A 17,896-nucleotide genomic window follows, 5' to 3' on the forward strand; every position below is an offset into this window, starting at 1 on the left:
TTTTTAATCGACTTGAAAAGAAATGAATAATTTAATTTTTTTTAATGGTTAAAAATATCTTTCAAAATTTACCAAACAGAAAAAAAAATTAATTTGATTCAAAAGAAAAATTTTTGAACCAAGAATATAATTTTGAAGAGGGTAATTGTCTTGAATCAAAACAAAAAATTCTTGAGTGAAATAAAATTTCCTTAAATCAAGAAAAATTTGTTACTTCAAGAATTTTTCTAATTAAATCAAGAAGATTAAGTTCTTCAGTGATAATAATAATGTGTGGAAGATTGATGGCTACATGCACCACTCAGATTAACAAATGTATCTTTTTGAAACCCTATTTTTGGCCCTTAAGCTGCTGGGTTTGTATATAAAAAAAAAAAAAAGAAAAAAAAAAAACAAAATAAAATATAGATTAAATTTTCTAAGCCATAAATACGCAATTGACTATGTATAATACCCTAAAACCTTCTCCGAACCACGTTTCATCGTTTACTATAAATTTTACCTATATTGGTTCAGTAGTTACTTCCGTTAAGCATTAAAAAAAAAAACACCTCTTTCTTTATTAGTATAGATTCAATAAAAATAGCGAATAGCGCATTTAATTTTACCAAATTTTATTTTCATTCCGTTCAAATATTTATTTAAAAAACGGCAATAAATTTTTATGATCTAAATAAAAAGTTACGTCAAACATGATACTCGTATGAAATAGGAAATTTATCAAACACCGACAGAAAGGGTACAGTGAATACATATCTAAATTTACAACGTACAATAGTTTGTACGAATATAGAAGAACAAACTGTGAGAGAAAGATAAAAATAAAACTAAAAATTCAATAGTTAGAGCTGTCTTTAAAATTTATTTATCTTTTTCGATAAATTAAACTTTCGTGGTATCCATTACACAGTACAGCGTTCACGCATAATAGATTGCCGAAGCATTTAGGCAGAGATATTTTGGGTAAATACCTTTTTCCCACGTAATACTCGCTATTGGGAATCCAGCAACGGGACATTTGATGACTGTCGTTTCACCTGCCACCGCAGCATAGCTTCCCATCGGGCGTACATGCGGCAAGCCATAGATATTCAGACGAGCTGCGTGATGAACTTTGGCAACACGGTTGCCTGCCGTGCATCGATACTCCCCTCCATCTTCGACCCTAACAGTACTTATGTTTACATGGGATATCACATCGCCGTGTACTGTCACGTATTGTCCAATCATGAATCTGCAATACGGAGCACAAATGGATGTATTGAATATATATCAATTAGTTTTTGTTTGAAAGTTATCGTCAAACATTTTAAATTAGATAAAAATTCTTAAACATTCAATTTTATAGATTTTATAGATCAGAAAGCTTGGCGAGATATCATTGGCTGGAATATTATATTATATTATATTATAAGGAGTCACCATCCGAGGTCACACGAATTATGATTTTTGTAAAAGTCTATATGTCGTTCTGAAACTAGTAATTTAATATAGTTGTCTGTTCATGAGTTAAGCATGTACCTGTCGTTTTGAGGCAAAGGAAATCCATCTAGGGTCCACGTGAAATGTGGTGTCGGGTTCCCACTGGCAATACATTTCAGAGAAACACTAGGTCCGGGCTGAATAGTTTGTTCAATAAATTTATATACAAGTTGTGGAGATGCATCTGAAAACAAAAAGCAAAATTTTATTATAAAGTATAATTCGTTTTTTTTTATACAAAAATTCTCAAATTTTTTATCCTTGGGGTAGAAAAATTTTTGACTCGGAATTTTGTGATTTATTTTATGATTTATTCCGATTATCTAAATTTTATTTTTTTTTTTGTGATGGATGAGCGTTGAAATATTCACTTTTAGATTTTCCAACCTTTTTTATAAATTTAACAAATTTTTATAAATATTCTATAAGAGAAATTTCGTAGTTAGATTTCACGAAAAAAAAAAAGTAAATTGGTTTTAAAGTATAAAGTAGACATTATCAGTGAGCGAAAACAAGAGAAGATGTTGCGAACAACAGCCAACTCGTGTTAAGATAATTAATGATGCTACAATGGGTTAATGGACGTTAATCTAATAAAGTTAAGTAGGACATGATTTTAGTATGTTAGAAATTTGTTGTGGTGACTTCAGTATGCAGTATATAGCATAAATGTTCGTGTATATGAGTATAAATGTCTTGTAATCATTCACTTTTGAAACAACACCACTAGTTTTAACCCATGCACCTTACTCGCCTTTCCCTCTTTCCACCAGTTCTTCACAATCTCCGTCTCTTCTTCCCACTGTTCTCGTATACTTAAACTCTAACTCCTCCATATATACACTTTCTAGCAAAATAATGTGACACATTTTATCACATCGTTTACGAGCATTTTCATAAATCCTCACCGGTATAGTATAGCATTCTGTTTTAAAAGTATCTTATCCCTTTTTTCGCTTTTAAGCTCTATATATATTTCAGGACACTTATCATTTTTAGTGCATTATATTCACCGTTTTAGCATTACTTATAAATGTTTTATAGTACAGTGGGTTGAAAGTTTTTATTCCGAGAAAAATAAGCAAAAAAATTTTTGATGGTCTGAGTATAAATACATGAATAAATTCCCTAGTAAATAAAGTGTTTAGTGTGTGAATGATTAAGAAAAAGTAATTTCCATTATCTTGTAAAATGATGATGCATTTTAATGTGACATTAGTGCTGGATAAAAAAAATAAGAGAGAGTGTGTTTTAGTACAAGTGTAGACTCTAGAGTTTAGAGCAGAAGTTGGCAATAACTCAAGCGTCAAATTGGTTCAAGAGTATAGTAATCTGCATTACTAACTGTAAGTGGTATAAGAGCAGATGCGGGCAGACCATTTAGGATCTGCGTCGCGTTCCCTATGACTTTAAATGTCTAAACTTATGCGTTTCTCTTCAAGCGTTTCACTATCAAGTATAACTGAGGAGTAACCAACCTCTAGAAGTTTATATTCTTTAAAAATTAATTGTCATAATTGTGTTGATATTATATGCATATTCATTTTAAAATCAACTTGGTTGAAAATTTCTACTTTGCAGTTAAGATCTTGTCACACTAAGCTTTCTGAGATAGTTGTCACGTATGTTGTAAAATAAAACATGTCAAATAAGTCTTCAAATATCATCATTACAATAAATATAAAATTAATTGTCAATATTATAATTATATATTCCCTTGGATCTGATTAAAATAATTGTGGATTATAATATATTGTAAATTAAATTAAATAAAATTAATAAATTTGATTTTGTCAAAAATTTTGAACTAGTATTTGGGCTGATTATCAAACTAACTTTTTATTAAACAATAATAATAATAATAATATTTATCTATGATTTATTGGAATCCTTAGAAAACATAAGTCATAAATTATACAGAGCAGTCTGATATGATCATTATCGAAATGCAACATTTACAGAAAGTAATACAAGGCATGTAGTTGTGTGGAACTATTGATCTCTGGGTTAGTGTTCGGTGTGAGAATTCAAGTGCACCCTTGTGAATTAACTACAAATTAGAGGTGCAGTAATAATTCAAAGCATGGTGTAGTGATTGCATATAAAAGCCAATGAAACGAGGGAAGGTGAAGAGCGAGAGAGAGGTAAAGTGGTGACGGGTAAAGGGTGGAGGGGCTTGGTGATAATGGTGAAGGATATTACAGACGAGAAGGGGTAAAGAAAGGAAGGGAAGGATTTTAGGGAAGTGAAAGAGACAAAAGAGCTTGATTAGAGAGTACAGAAATTAAACATGTTTATCCAGTTTAGTGTAAATCAAAGTACGCTATTACGGTTGTTACGGTGATGTCATTGTTCTCTTTCCCATTTACTCTTGCACTTATTTGCATAATCGTTATTTAATGCAGCTATTAAATTTTCACATTTTCATTAGTCATTTATTTTACTGAGACTTTATAATTATAAAATTCAGTTCTAAAAATTTTTAAGTCAAATAAGTAATTAGTCATTTTTACAAATGGCAATTAATTGATTTTTTTTTCTTTTTATTGCAAAAAATTGACAAATGTAACAGAGCTGATATTCAATAGGGTTTTATTCACTGATCCGAGTATTGTAAAAATAGAAAAGAATTATCTCAATTAATCGAATCGTTCGAGCTAAATCGTGATTGCATCAGAACTACGGACTAATTGTTTTCCACGTCAATTTTTTTTCTGTAATTATTTTGACTGAAAAACTTATTTGAGCTGGTATCAACTGTGAGTCGACGTCTTCTCTTTATAACAATATGTTTTTATGACTCATTAGTGCACTGTAGCAATAAAAAAAAAATGATTCTATGTTTCTGTGCTTTGCTAACGAAATGAAAAGCATGAAACTACTTCTATAATTGCTAGAATACACTAACGAACTATAAAAATATAATGTTACAAATAAAAATTCTATTATTAAAGTAACCTTTATTTATTGTAATGTTCTGAAAAATCTGCATTTTTCAGTTAAACTATTTTAATTATTTATTCTCCAGGTTGGCCTCGTCCGGGGTGTCGATAGACCCCAGGTTTTAATATTTAACTCATTTTATAAAGGTTTTAATTTTAAATGTTAATTTTAATTAATTATATAGAACATTACATCATTTAAATTTCTCAGCAAAATATTTCCTTTTAAAAAATAAAAAAATCGATTTTGTCAGTTGCCAAATTTCTATAAATGGAATGAAATAGAGGGTAGCGCGTCACGTCGACGCCATTCGTTAGAGTCTCTCGAGATACTTTTTCCAGCATACCAGTAGTATAAAGTTTTAACGTTACAAGCGCCCTGTTCTGGATGACTAAGATAAATGAGTATGTATTTATCCGCTCAGTCTAATGGATTTTACGAGTTTCCAATACGCCAAAGAAAAAGTTACTCTTTTGCGTTTTTTTCATTATTTTTACCTTCTCATTTATAACTTTTTCTTCGCTACTAATCACTATAATTTATAGCCCATAAAATCAATACAAATTAATCAACTTAATTTAACTGTGCAAAAATTAATCAACCAAGAATCTATACTAAAACAACAACAAAATAACAAACTAAAATTAAATTATTAATCATAAATCACAAATTATAATCAATCATGCAAGAAGAACGGAATTTTAATTAATTAAAATGGCTGATATGAATCTCGTTTGTTTTGACGTGGTAGAAGATTGACTCGCGCTTAACAAAGCACCCATTCCACGCGGGATAGAGGAAGTTGGATGTTATGGTTAAGAGAAGACCACCGGAGATTGCATGAGCAGCCCAGTGGAGAAGCTAGTGATGTTTAGCTTAAATCGAAAACCGACTGCTACAAACGGCGATCAACTTTTCGACTTTGCTCGTCTTTTTTGTGGTGCATAACTTCTACCCATCTCGGATTGCAGTTTCTTATCATGGAGTATGAAAACGGATGCCAAGAAGATTCTCTACTCCTTCCTCTTCCCTCTTGGGAATCAGGAGTAAGAAGTATAAACGCGTATTCTCGAGGTTATACCCAAAGAGGTTATGGGTGTAGTCAAACGGGTTCTTGCTATGAGATAGACAGCACATATATTTACTATGTTCCAGCCACATAGTACATCAATGCCCATATCCCTGATGTGTGAGAGTCAGTGAATATGTATGTATGTTTGATTGAGCTTCCACAAGCATCATGAAGCTTCAGAAGCTCTGCAAGTAAACCATCGATCGGTCCATTGGGTCATTGCCCATCCAATCAGCTCCGACGGGATTCTAAATCTTCCGGCACATAGACGATACAACCGAACCGGAAGCTCATCATAATTGTTCCACCCGAGCTTTAATACTATGTATAAATTATAAAATACTACCCATCTACATTGTCCGTCTTTGTCGCTTAACTTTACGGATAAATGCTTATAGCGAGCTTACCTCCAGATCACCATCAACATCTTTTACTTGATTATTATTTTATCTCGACCACTAAACCGAGTATTTAGAGTCCGCCGTCAAGAAACCACTGGATTCACTCCTCATTTTAGCTAATACGAATCCTTTATTTTCCTCACGTACACCCTCTGTTATTTGCAATTAAGAAGATGCACTTGTGTCTTCGATATTATCTGAGCTTATGCTGTGTCTGCTTTAGTCACGATTTCCCGAGATAATTCACTCGATTACAACTATTATTGTTATTATTATTCCTCCAACGGAATTACTATTAATTTTCATTTTTATTATTACTCAATGTTATCACTTTTTGTTATTATCATTATGGTTATGATTGTTAGGTGGTTTTTTTACTGTTATTGCTACGGGAATAGCAAGAGCGGAAGCACCAGAGTAATATTGATTTTAGTATTTTTTAATTAAAATGTGAGTTACTTTTTTAGATAATCATTTCGATAATAATTAATATCGAATTATTGAAATGCTCCGGGGATATTATTGTTATCATTCAATTATCTAAATTGATATTCAATTAATTTTTAAATTTGGAATTAATTTTTCGTACTTTTTTAATGGTTACAAGTATTTTGAATGTTTATTATGGAAGTACTGAATTGTCTTTATCATCTAACGCAATTTGATCATTAAGTTTAAGTTACAAAAAAGGAAAAATATTTTAATAGCAAGTAATAAAAATTTAATGATGAAAAAAAAATCATTTCATTGTAAAAAATGTGTGGAGAACTAGATTAAATTGTTGTAAATATTTTATTAATAAATTTTTCTTCAATAAAATAATTTTTTTGTTAATCACTCTATTCTTATTCGACTTTAGACTGGTTAACGTATGAGCGCCAAGCTCAATTATATTTTTTTTATTGCATCTTTAACATTTACTAAAATTATTCAAAAAAATTTGACTTTGCTCCTTGAACATTTTAGAATATATTAATAATTTTTTCTAATATCTTCGAAAACGTTAAATTGCTGAAAAAAAATTTATAGACGTTGCCGAAAACACCTTTAGTCTCTGCCTGTCAAACGTGTATGAGCTGGCAACACTGTGAGCTCTAAAAGCATTGCGGCAAATCTCTCATCACTTGACCAAAGTCGTATAGAAACATAAAGGTCAATCTATAATAAAAGGGTGTTAAAAAATAGAAAGTTTTACCTCCTAATCTGAGTTCAGCAGTCGCCTGAGTCATTTCATAGTCATTTTTAGCAAAACATTGGTACATCCCTTTGTCATCCCTTGTGACTGAGGATATGTGAAGAATTGAGCCGCCGTTACCGATGATTTTTATTCTCCCGGTACCTTCTCTCACTGGAAGTCCATCTTTAGCCCACGTTATTATCGGAGTTGGCTGCCCTGTCACGGCGCATTGGAATTTTCCATCTTTACCCAAGTCAATTGTCACCTTAAATCCAAATATAGAATCAATTTATACGAGTTCTGTAATTACTGTAGATTAATCGTTAATGTAATCTAGTATTTTCAGCTCGACATTCTTAATAACTCGATAATCAATAAACTCGTCTTCTCGGAAAATAATTGACGTAAACTTTTTATAGCTTGATATTGAAACAATTATTGTATTTTTTTTCTTCTTTCAAGAAGAAGAGTTGTAATTGATACTCGAGGTTATAAAAGTTTCCACGATCTCTAGTGGAGTATGTTTTTTATTTATAAAACTTTATGATGCATGCTTTATGTCAGGATTGAAATATCACGGCGAGCTGTTTTTTATTTTAATAAAATATGAATATGGATAAAACTGACTTGTTGAGGAGTTAGATGAATAGAAATACTGTTAATAATCGAGACTTCAAGTTCAACTCTTTCAGAGCCGGCAGTGTTGTTAACATGGCATACATAACGACCTGCGTCTTCAACTCTCGCTGATTGAATTATGAGTACGCCCCCTCTGGCATGAGTCCTCTCAGAATTAACTATGGCATCAGTACCACCAATTGACTCTCGATACCAAGAGTACATCGGTGGTGGATTTCCACCCTGAGAAATACACGACAGCACTATTGTTTCTCCTTCGCGCACGGGGGATGGATTCATGCGCTCATTTATGCGGGGTGGTTCTGGATTCCGATGCTCTGAAAAAATGAAAAATATTTATGAAATAACAATTAAATATTCTAATATTAGCACTCGAAGTTTTTAGCTCTTAGTGCCTATTTAGTACTTGAAATAATATTAATAAAAGTACACTAAAAAAAAAAAAAAAAAATTAACTTCATTCAAGAAAAAAATTTTTCAAAATGATTTTCGTAATTTTTTTTCGTCTAGCGGTAAATCATTTGAAAATTACTATGGTAAAATAAATCTTTAGCATATCTGAATTATGCAGCTGATGTTTAAATTGTTGAGATTATTTATTTTCTGTAGGTTACTTTTAAAGTTAAATAAACTTTAATTGCTTGTGTTTATTTAACTTTTTTATACATTAGGATGTAAATCTTTCTTTAGCGAAGAATATTTAAATGCAAATTATATTCAAGGTCTGTAAATATGGATGTTAATATTACAACGTCTATTATTATTTTTTCAGTATTTTATAGTCTGTTTTTTTCGATGCGCTCTCTTGGAAAAAGCTACAATGTACTTATTCGCGTCAAATAAATATATTTCAGATTTTTGTTCACAATTTTCATTATTTTCACTGAAATATTGAGACTTAAAAATTGAATTTTTATAAAATTTTAGGAAATTTTAGTCGGGGACATCTTTAATAATTAATACAAGGACAATTGCTGTGCCCTTTAAAAATAATAATTAATAATCTTCATTTATTAACGCGGAGGTCATTAAATCATCATTTATCATTATCAGTGACCTCGGCTTCATCAAATCATTCGTTGGTACATATCACTAATAAAATCAAGTGTTAAAGTACGTATAGATAACGCTGCCATTTATTCATTTACTCCCCGTCCTCATACTACCCTATTTATTGATACATTAACGAGATCTGTTTTAATAAGCCCGTATGCAATGCAGCTCTAACAAATGAAAAACATTATTAGTAAATAATTTTTATTTATTAGTTCAACACAAAATTGGTATGTTCACCCAAGTGAATTCAATATTTCATCGATAAAATTAATTAATCGTTCGATATTAAACTGAAGCAGTTGTAATAATTTCAATGAGTTTATTTTATTACTGTTAATCTACTACATAATTCCCAATAAAATTTCAAATTTAAAATAATTTAATTTTTTTTATTCAGAAAAAATGTCAAAAAATTTTTTTGTTATTTTTTTTTTAGTAACTGTGAAGATAACAAAGGGATATAAATAGAAAAAACATTAATTAGGTAAGTCATCGACGTCATTTCAACAAAATTTATTTTTGGTTTATTAGTTCGTACGTGTCACAGTCGATGTAATTAAGCCAGAAGTATTTATCAGCATAAAAGGTGAAGGTATGAGGCAAGAAGTTTCATATGTTTATTTTTACTTGACAGCTTGACAATTTTAAATTTAAATTAAAAAAAAAAAATTACTGTTCTAAATTATGTATTGCAATCAATTATTCGAGATTCGCAAATTTTCGGTCGAATTTCCGACGTGGCAGGATGTATTGTTAATTTAAAAATCTTTTTTTATTTTATCTCAGCAGGTTTTACATCATACATAACTCTATTTTAATTTCAAACTTTCAACTTAATTTTTTAATAAAATTAACTTTATAATTAATATAAATTAGATTTTAGAATTTTGAAAAACAATAGTAGATTAATTTTATCTCCTAAATTCTCTTAAAATTCAATTAATCATTTATTCCATAATAATTCAATTTATTAGAGGATATCTACGAAAAAATACACTAGAACATTTATAGGTCTTGACATTTCCGAGACAAAGTTAGAAACATTTTGCACAGACTGATTAAATATGAATGCTTAAATTGAAATAAAATTTTTCTCATTTAAATATTTAAATATTAAATAATATATTGAGATCATACATTCGTTGAAAGGTACAACATGTAGAAATCGTAGTTGGCATATTTCCGAACGCTTTGCCATGGGGCGTGTGTGCGCTTGGTCATCCTCATTCTCATATATCCTGATAAAATATATATACCGCGAAAAACTTTTAACATTTTTCATTCGTGGTTCATAGATATAACTTCGCTGGATATTTTGTGAATTCTTTTTACATATGTATTACGTATCTGATAGAAATATGTAGATAGTTACACAGAGAACGATGAACAGCTATTATATCGACAGATAAAAAGTTTGCTGAAGAGAATTTACGATATGTATTTACTTTGAGGTAAAATCGAAAAGTTTTGTCTCTTTTTGATATTATGGTAATATCTTTCGGATTGATTCTGAATAATTTATATTTACTTTTTACAAGTTACTGTGTACAGAACTTTCTGGAGTTTTTTGAACGTCTAAAGCGCGAAGGTGTGCTAGGATTTCGAAATTTGGTTTTTGTGAAATATTAGCTGTCAATCGTTCGTCATGATGAGTGTGAATTAAAATTTTTGTGTTTTTCAGTGGAATAATTATTTAACTTTACATCATTTAGTTCATTTTTATGACAACTTATAAATAATTTAAATACTATCATGAAAGCCATTGAGCTATCATGAATGTTATTTCTTAATTATTGAAAATTTTAAATATATAAGCTCATCCTAGAGTTAGACTTATCGAGAGCTTTCATTTGAGTAGTCACATGAATTTTTAATATATTTTACATATTTTACAAATATCATATATATATATGTAGGAGCAGGAAAAATATTTTGTTGTAAATATTTTCTATGCTTCTACTTTAGTAAAAGTATTCGGTGTTTAAGTATTTTTATTTTAGTTTCAAGGATAAGTGGTTGTAAATTTAAGGATTAGATGAGTAACTAGTATTTCTAACATGCTGTCGCCAGATGTCAAAATATAGTTACTCTGTAAAATGTTTAAATATATTGTAGCTTGAGCGCGAGTGAGAGAATGAGTAAGGGTGTATGAAGTATGTAAGTATACTGTTTAGAGATGGGGGTGAGAAGGGACCAAGAGGCCCAAGTCATTTTAAAGGATAGTTTTGTAAGTTAGTCTAATACCACCCAGACTAGTGAGCAGTTGTATGTTATTTTCCCTTATCAATAAATCTATTATTATACTTTTAAAAAAATATTGTCTCGTGCTGTAATTTCTTTTAATTAATATAATCTAAAAATCTATATTCTATATATATATATATATATATATATATATATATATATATATATATATATATATATATATATATATATATAAACATTAAAAGTCTCATTGAGTATAATATCGAGTATAATATTATTTATTATAAATTTTATGCAGGTTAATTTTGTAATTTTTTTTAAATTGACCATTAAAAAAAATGTCTACTCAGTTATTCATATAGATTTTTTATTTCATATTTAAAAATAAGATATTGACGTATACTTTAAAATTAAAAAAGTTTTTCATCTACATTATTTACAATACGATTTTTTATGTAAAACAATTTTCATTTATAATTGTATAAAAATTAAAATAACATTATTAAAACTTTAAATATTTGAGTAATTTCAAAAGTATAAGTTTTGTTCAATTCAACTATCAGTAAACATAACAGACGAGTTTCTATTAATTAATCCTGTTATAAAAAATTATTACCGCACGATATTTAATCATCAAGCTTAAAGTAAAAGTTATAAATTGTTTGCAACAAGAATTTTAAAGTTTTTAATTAAATCACACGCGTTTGTTTACTATTATTTCCAATATTATTTAAAGTGGAATAATACAGATAACGAGTTAAAAAAGTGAAATATTTATCAACTGGAGTACTTGCGTGACTGGGTAGCAGTTGCGGGAATAAATTATCAATTTATGCTGAGAAATGCGATAATGAAAAACTGTTTTAAAAGTAATAAATAAAAAATGGTAAAAATAATATAATAATTATTTTATGAGATGAGGTAGTTTCACGGTATTTTTACTTGTTCATTTTCGTCATCCGTCGGCAATAACTGGCAGCATCCGGTACGAAACTCGAAGGCCATAGTAAAAAAGAGTTTTTATGTTCACTTGAGTTTTGCTCGTGACCGTACAACTTTCTGAGAGCTCCTAGTAAAGTTATGCACTTTTAAATCGACTAGCTATATACATTGAAAAATATTAAATAAACCGACCAACATAATATAAACTTGAGATGAAAAAATAAAACTATGGGATAGAATGAAAATTTATAAAAATAATTGTCTTGGCATATAAATTAAATAAATAAAAAAAAAAAAATTTTTTTTTGACTGTGTAAAATCGAACCACATCTGATAATTTTTTCACGGACAATTTATTTATCATTATTAAAAAGTGTTGAGTAGAAGTACCGATAAATAAATTCACTCGTTATCAATTTGACGATGGGGTAAAATTATAATAAACAACACAAATATTGACTGGTGAGTTTTTAGCAAACGTATGACCTCTATACAAAATTGATGGCGTCAATCTAATAATGATTGACAGTTGTGAAAGGGGTGAACCGTTGTTATCTAGACATAATAGTCTGACGTAGTTGCAATTGAAAATGTGTATAGATGCGAAATGAAAAGGGGGAGCATTATGGAATGCAAGCTTGCTGATGTGAATACAATAGATATTTTGATTCTCTGGAAAATCCAATGCGCTCACTGTGGAAGCGTTGACATGAGCTTGCTGGTCTCTCGCTTTGTTAAATTCCAATCTCAACCCATTCATCGAATTTTAAATTTAAACGTCATTTTCAATTTATTAAAATTCATAATGACCCAATTTAATTTAATAATACCAACAGCCGACCAAAAATTGTATGATAGAATAATTTTTAATCTAATTACTGATTACATGATAAATTATATATTTATTAAAAATTGCAAATAAAAAAAAATTAGAAAATAATAAATTAGTTTTAGCTTTTTACTTTTCAAATCTCAAAGTATTGAAACGATTGGAGCATTGATGATTGCATTGTTTTTCTGCGACGTTGCAAATTCTAAGTGCTCTGTATTCGCTTCTCCACTTTACATTTCAAGGGATTTTCTATCGTGCAATTCTTATTGAAATGTCCTTTACAATTTTCTATCACTTTTTTGGTGCATACGAATACATGTTTTCAATGCTAAATAAATTTCATTTTTTTTTTTCGTTGAATTAACAAAAAAATGCGACAATACTGATTCTTTTTCAAGTAGAGCTACCTTATCAATAGTCAGACTTATAAGCAAGTTAATTCTTCTGTTTCATTTTAAAAAATTTTTATATTAAATATTTAATATTTTTATAAGTTGAATTGCACTTTTGTACATCAATTTAATAAAATTGTATTAAATCAACCCACTAAAGTGTTAAATATTTAGCATAAAAGTTTTTTCACCTAAACTTATTCTGACTCAATGAAAAAAAATTTTTTCATAGCTTACGTATAATTTTTATCATTCGGCTATTTTCTTTGACATAAAAATTGAATAAATAAATAAATAAATATATAGTAAGTGCATAAAATGTAATACAAAATTTTTCCGTGTAAAAAGACGATTCAGCGTGTATCAAATGAGTGTTTTTTCACTCGTGATATTTCTTGCTTTTACCGCAAGCTAGTCTTTCTGTATTAAAACTATGAAGTACACTCAAAATATATATATTGATTACATCTTCAGCCTTTTTCTCACAATCGTTGAAAGCAACGAATAAAAAAAAATCTTAAAAAAAGAAATAGCTCTACCTTGATCCTCAAGATAAATAATAGAGTGTCTTTGAAACTCAATTAAAGTTAAAATGAGAAATATAATTAAGATGTTTTCAGATAAAGATGATCAAAACGGAGGTTTGTTCACGACAAGGAATAAACCACTCGATAAATCGATTATCTTAGAGGACATTAAAGTGCAGACTATGAAGGAAATATAAAGTGGAGAGAAAACAAAATTTATACTGCTGATAGTAAAAGATAGTAAAGACACACACACACACACACACACACACACACACACACACACACACACACACACACACACACACATATATATATATATATATATATATATATATATATATATATATATATATATATATATATATATATATATATATATATATATATATATATATATATATATATATATATATATATATATATATATATATATATATATTATATATTTGCAGTTAGTAGTAGTTATGAAGAGCAATAAAGAGAGAGAGAGAGACGAAGACGGATAGTAAACGAGCGAGTTTTCCTTGCAATCTTAACTTATAAAGGGTGGAGTAGAGTGCGGTAGTGAAACCTCTGTCGCAACGATCTATGCACCGAATCGGCTAATGGGAACGACGAAATAGAATACAAAACAAGAGTGACGCAGCGTTGTGAAAACAGAAAGACTCTGATGAAACTAGACAGTGGACGGAAAGGAAGGGGAAGGAGTAAAATACAACTTTCTTTATCACGCCATCTGAGAAATTATGTCGTCGCTCTATTTTATCTCTTTTCGTTGGTGGCTTCACTATCAACTGTATCACGCTGATGTTCATCTGAGTCTCTTCCTTCTATCCAACGAGACGTGTGATTTACTTTTCTCCTTATCCCTCATTTCTCCGGTAACCCATAACCCGCTCGTCTCACCAACCCCTTCCTCTTTTCTCTTTTTTACTCCCCCGGCACTTTCACACCGCTTAATTGATACTAGCGCTGAACAAAGTTCATGACCTCTGGTAATCATTTTCTTTTCGTTTCTTTTCTTCCCACATTTTTTTCGTTTTGTTTTATAATATTGTGTCGCAAAAACAAGGTCATGCAAATAATTTCCCCCATAAAAACAATGATTGTATTTTAACTTGAAAATTGGTAAATTATTTTCAAACTGAAAAATCTAAATTTTTAATTGTAATCAAACATTTTGTATTAATATTCATTTAAATAATATACATGTATAGATATAGACTTTTGTTAAAACCAATGCCATGTTTTTCGATCAGCCTTAGGCGCTGTATTGGTTACTGTTATCGTTATTTAACCTTTTTTGTAATTTAATAAATATGATCACTGAGCTGCGGGCGATAAACTCCATCAGAACATTTAAAAGAATTAATTATAATTTGAAATTTGTTTTTAAATATTTAAAAGTGAATAACGAGGTTCAATTCACTGAAACTTGAATACTGATTCAATTTACGCGAGTGGGTTTTCATTACAAATCACATTTACAAAAATAAGCGTTTCTGCTTTAGCTGGGAAACATTCAATCAAAATTTTATTTATTCAATCCTTCGCTTATTTTCAGTAGATTAATGTAAATATTTTGAAGTATTATTTTGATTGTTAAATAAATAAAAAATATTAGAGGTAAATGAACTTTGGTGTGACGCAACTTCATTACAGAATTTAGAATTTATTCTTAATAGTTAAATTATTTTGTCATTTGTAATTATTAGCCGAGTATTTTTAATTTTATTACTTTAATTATGATGTTTTGAAGTTTTACTAATTTAGTCTAATAAATTCTCTTAAATTTTGAAAATTAATTCTAAGACTGACAGTACTATCAAACAAATGGCTCTAATTTGAGAAGCTAACCCATAAATCAATTCACTTGAGACTAACGATCTTCGTTACTAACTTCATATTGACAAATTGAGAGTGTAAAATGAAATGTTCGGGTATAATGGCCACTAATTCGAAAGTTTAAGCATTTCACGGTTCAACACCCGGAAGGTTCAGTGTGCTACTACAAACGTGAGCGTTCAGTTGGGTACACTTATTTTAAATTATCTTACCCGCTCTTAGATAAAATAAAAGGGTATTATATTATATTTTATTATATTATTAAGACTCTGTAATAAAATACTTATATTCGATGTATATATGCTGCAGTAAAGACTCTGATGAGCTTAAAGTGATGCAACGAGTTTGAAATTATAGCTCATTTTCAAAAAAACTAAGTACCGATGCTTATTAAAAATCAAGAGAGCTGCATTAATGTATTTATTCTTATTCCTTGTGCATTATAAACTGATAAAAAGAAATAAACTTATATAATAAAAAAAATGTTATTAAATTAAACAGATTCTTTATAAATTTTAATATTAGAGAGTATTGTAGATTATATCTGGACCATTTGATCTTTTTGATGAAAAATATACACCGAAAAGGAATTTAAGCAGGCGACGTTGTGTCGCGTGGCGCTGTATATATATATCGTTGCCCATATAAAATTCGATATACTGTGTACTTTCCGTTCAATTTCCGTTACATTGAAAAGCATGTGTGCTGACCGGGTTTCACTAACATCCAACGATTTTTCTTTAAAAACCTGACTCGGAAGTTTCTTACCGAATTTAGAGTTTTGACAATATTTTACTTGACCCGAATTCACGATAACTTTGAGCGAGTACATTTCTATAGGAGTGTAATATAACAAAAAATGTGAAAAAGGGAGTTTTTTTTTTCGAAAATATTAAATTGCAAAATGTTGAGAGTTATTTTGTCGCGTATCGGTGAGGTTAAGTTTGAGTATTAAGGTAAAAAAGTAAAATCGATACTCAGCAAGATAAGTCGACGACCTAATCTAAATAACTAAAGCCTCATGGATCAATGAACTCTGTGATCCGATGGGAAATGATAGAAAGTTTATGAGATATTGATATTTTATTATTATATTTTAAAGATATCTGTGAATTTATTATTGAATTAAATTTCGATGGTAAGTCTAGATTTTTTTTAAGGATAATAAAATTTTATGATGATGTAAATATTTTCGAAAGAATAAATTTTAAGTTTACGTTGATTAAACTTGAGAAAATATTTTCTGATCTGGTTATATATGGCCATATGAAGCTTTATAAAAAAGTGAAAACATTATTTATCATATATCTGAAATTTAAGTTCAGAAGTTGATTAAAATTAAAATTAATGTCTGATAAGATCTTTAGAGGAACGAAAAATCAATTTTTATTTAATAACTTATGATTTCTCAAAGTTAATTCTCTTGTTAGGAGAAGATTTAGCGACCATGCGCCACCTACCGAAAGTTTTCCACACTATTTTAATCAAAAAGCTATATATAGGCATATACGAATATATTAGACATATTTGAGCATTTCAAGTGATGTCAGACGATGTAATAAATTTTCTTACGGCTAGACAATTTAAAATTACTAGAGAACGAAACAAGAAATAAATTCGAATGAATAGAAAAATTAGTAAAGCAATTTAAAAAATGTATGCTGCCTTTGAAAGTTAAATTTAAAATTTCAATATAAAAAAAATAAAAAAGCTCTGAACACAACAGGAAATCACATGAGAATAATAAAAAGCTAGTCCCTTAAGGTTTAAAGTAAACTTTTTCTAAAGTGTGCAGTATAGAAGTAATACAACTGAGTATAGTGATAGAGCTAGGTCGGGACCGAAAAACGTTAAGGGAAGCGTCCCAAAGGATCTACTGACAACCGAAGGAAACTAGTTTCTCCTGGCAAAGTTCCGGACGATCGGAGCCAACGGAATCGTAGACAATCTTCAACAAGCTAAGCTCTCTTTCCGTGGTCCCACTACACGCTTCGTAAAAATATATAGCGGCTGAATAGGGGGTGAGAATGAAAAACACGTCTATGGAGAATCCATCGACTGGAACATACGAGGAGGTTAGGTGAGCTTTCTAAAGGGGCTGGAAAAGAGGTATCGCGCTGGGGGATGAGTTTCTGCGATCTTACTCAGGAGAGTTGCCACGTCGGCAAATTGCTCCCTAGAAACACCTGGGAAAGGAGGAACAGAGCCAACAAATCCGATAAAATCGAATTCGCGATTTCGTGAGCTCAGAGCTTACATGCTATAGCCTGATAACAAACGATGCGGTAAAACAATTTATCGTTAAAATGAAAATCGACACATTTTTAAACTATCTTTTCTCTATTATTCAATATTTTTTTTTTTTACTTTAACGTTTGTT

The 17,896-nt window shown here is 29.6% G+C and overlaps 1 protein-coding gene across 2 annotated transcripts in view; it reads right to left on the reverse strand.

Moving 5' to 3' along the window:
- The window catches only part of LOC141527702 (cell adhesion molecule Dscam2), a 137,962-nt gene that overhangs the window by 28,705 nt on the left and 91,361 nt on the right, over window positions 1-17,896 (reverse strand). For both annotated transcript variants that reach the window (XM_074243310.1, XM_074243311.1), the window contains 4 exons: window positions 7,703-8,031; window positions 7,094-7,340; window positions 1,522-1,666; window positions 972-1,234 (listed from right to left, as the gene is read on the reverse strand). In XM_074243310.1, coding sequence (XP_074099411.1) covers window positions 972-1,234; window positions 1,522-1,666; window positions 7,094-7,340; window positions 7,703-8,031 — 984 coding nt within the window. The remainder of the gene's footprint in view (window positions 1-971; window positions 1,235-1,521; window positions 1,667-7,093; window positions 7,341-7,702; window positions 8,032-17,896) is intronic.

The sequence above is a fragment of the Cotesia typhae genome, unplaced genomic scaffold (genome assembly GCF_013202065.1).
Source record: "Cotesia typhae breed Kobodo isofemale line unplaced genomic scaffold, CoteBio_Ctyphae contig_4, whole genome shotgun sequence".
In the NCBI taxonomy this organism is placed as follows: domain Eukaryota; kingdom Metazoa; phylum Arthropoda; class Insecta; order Hymenoptera; family Braconidae; genus Cotesia; species Cotesia typhae.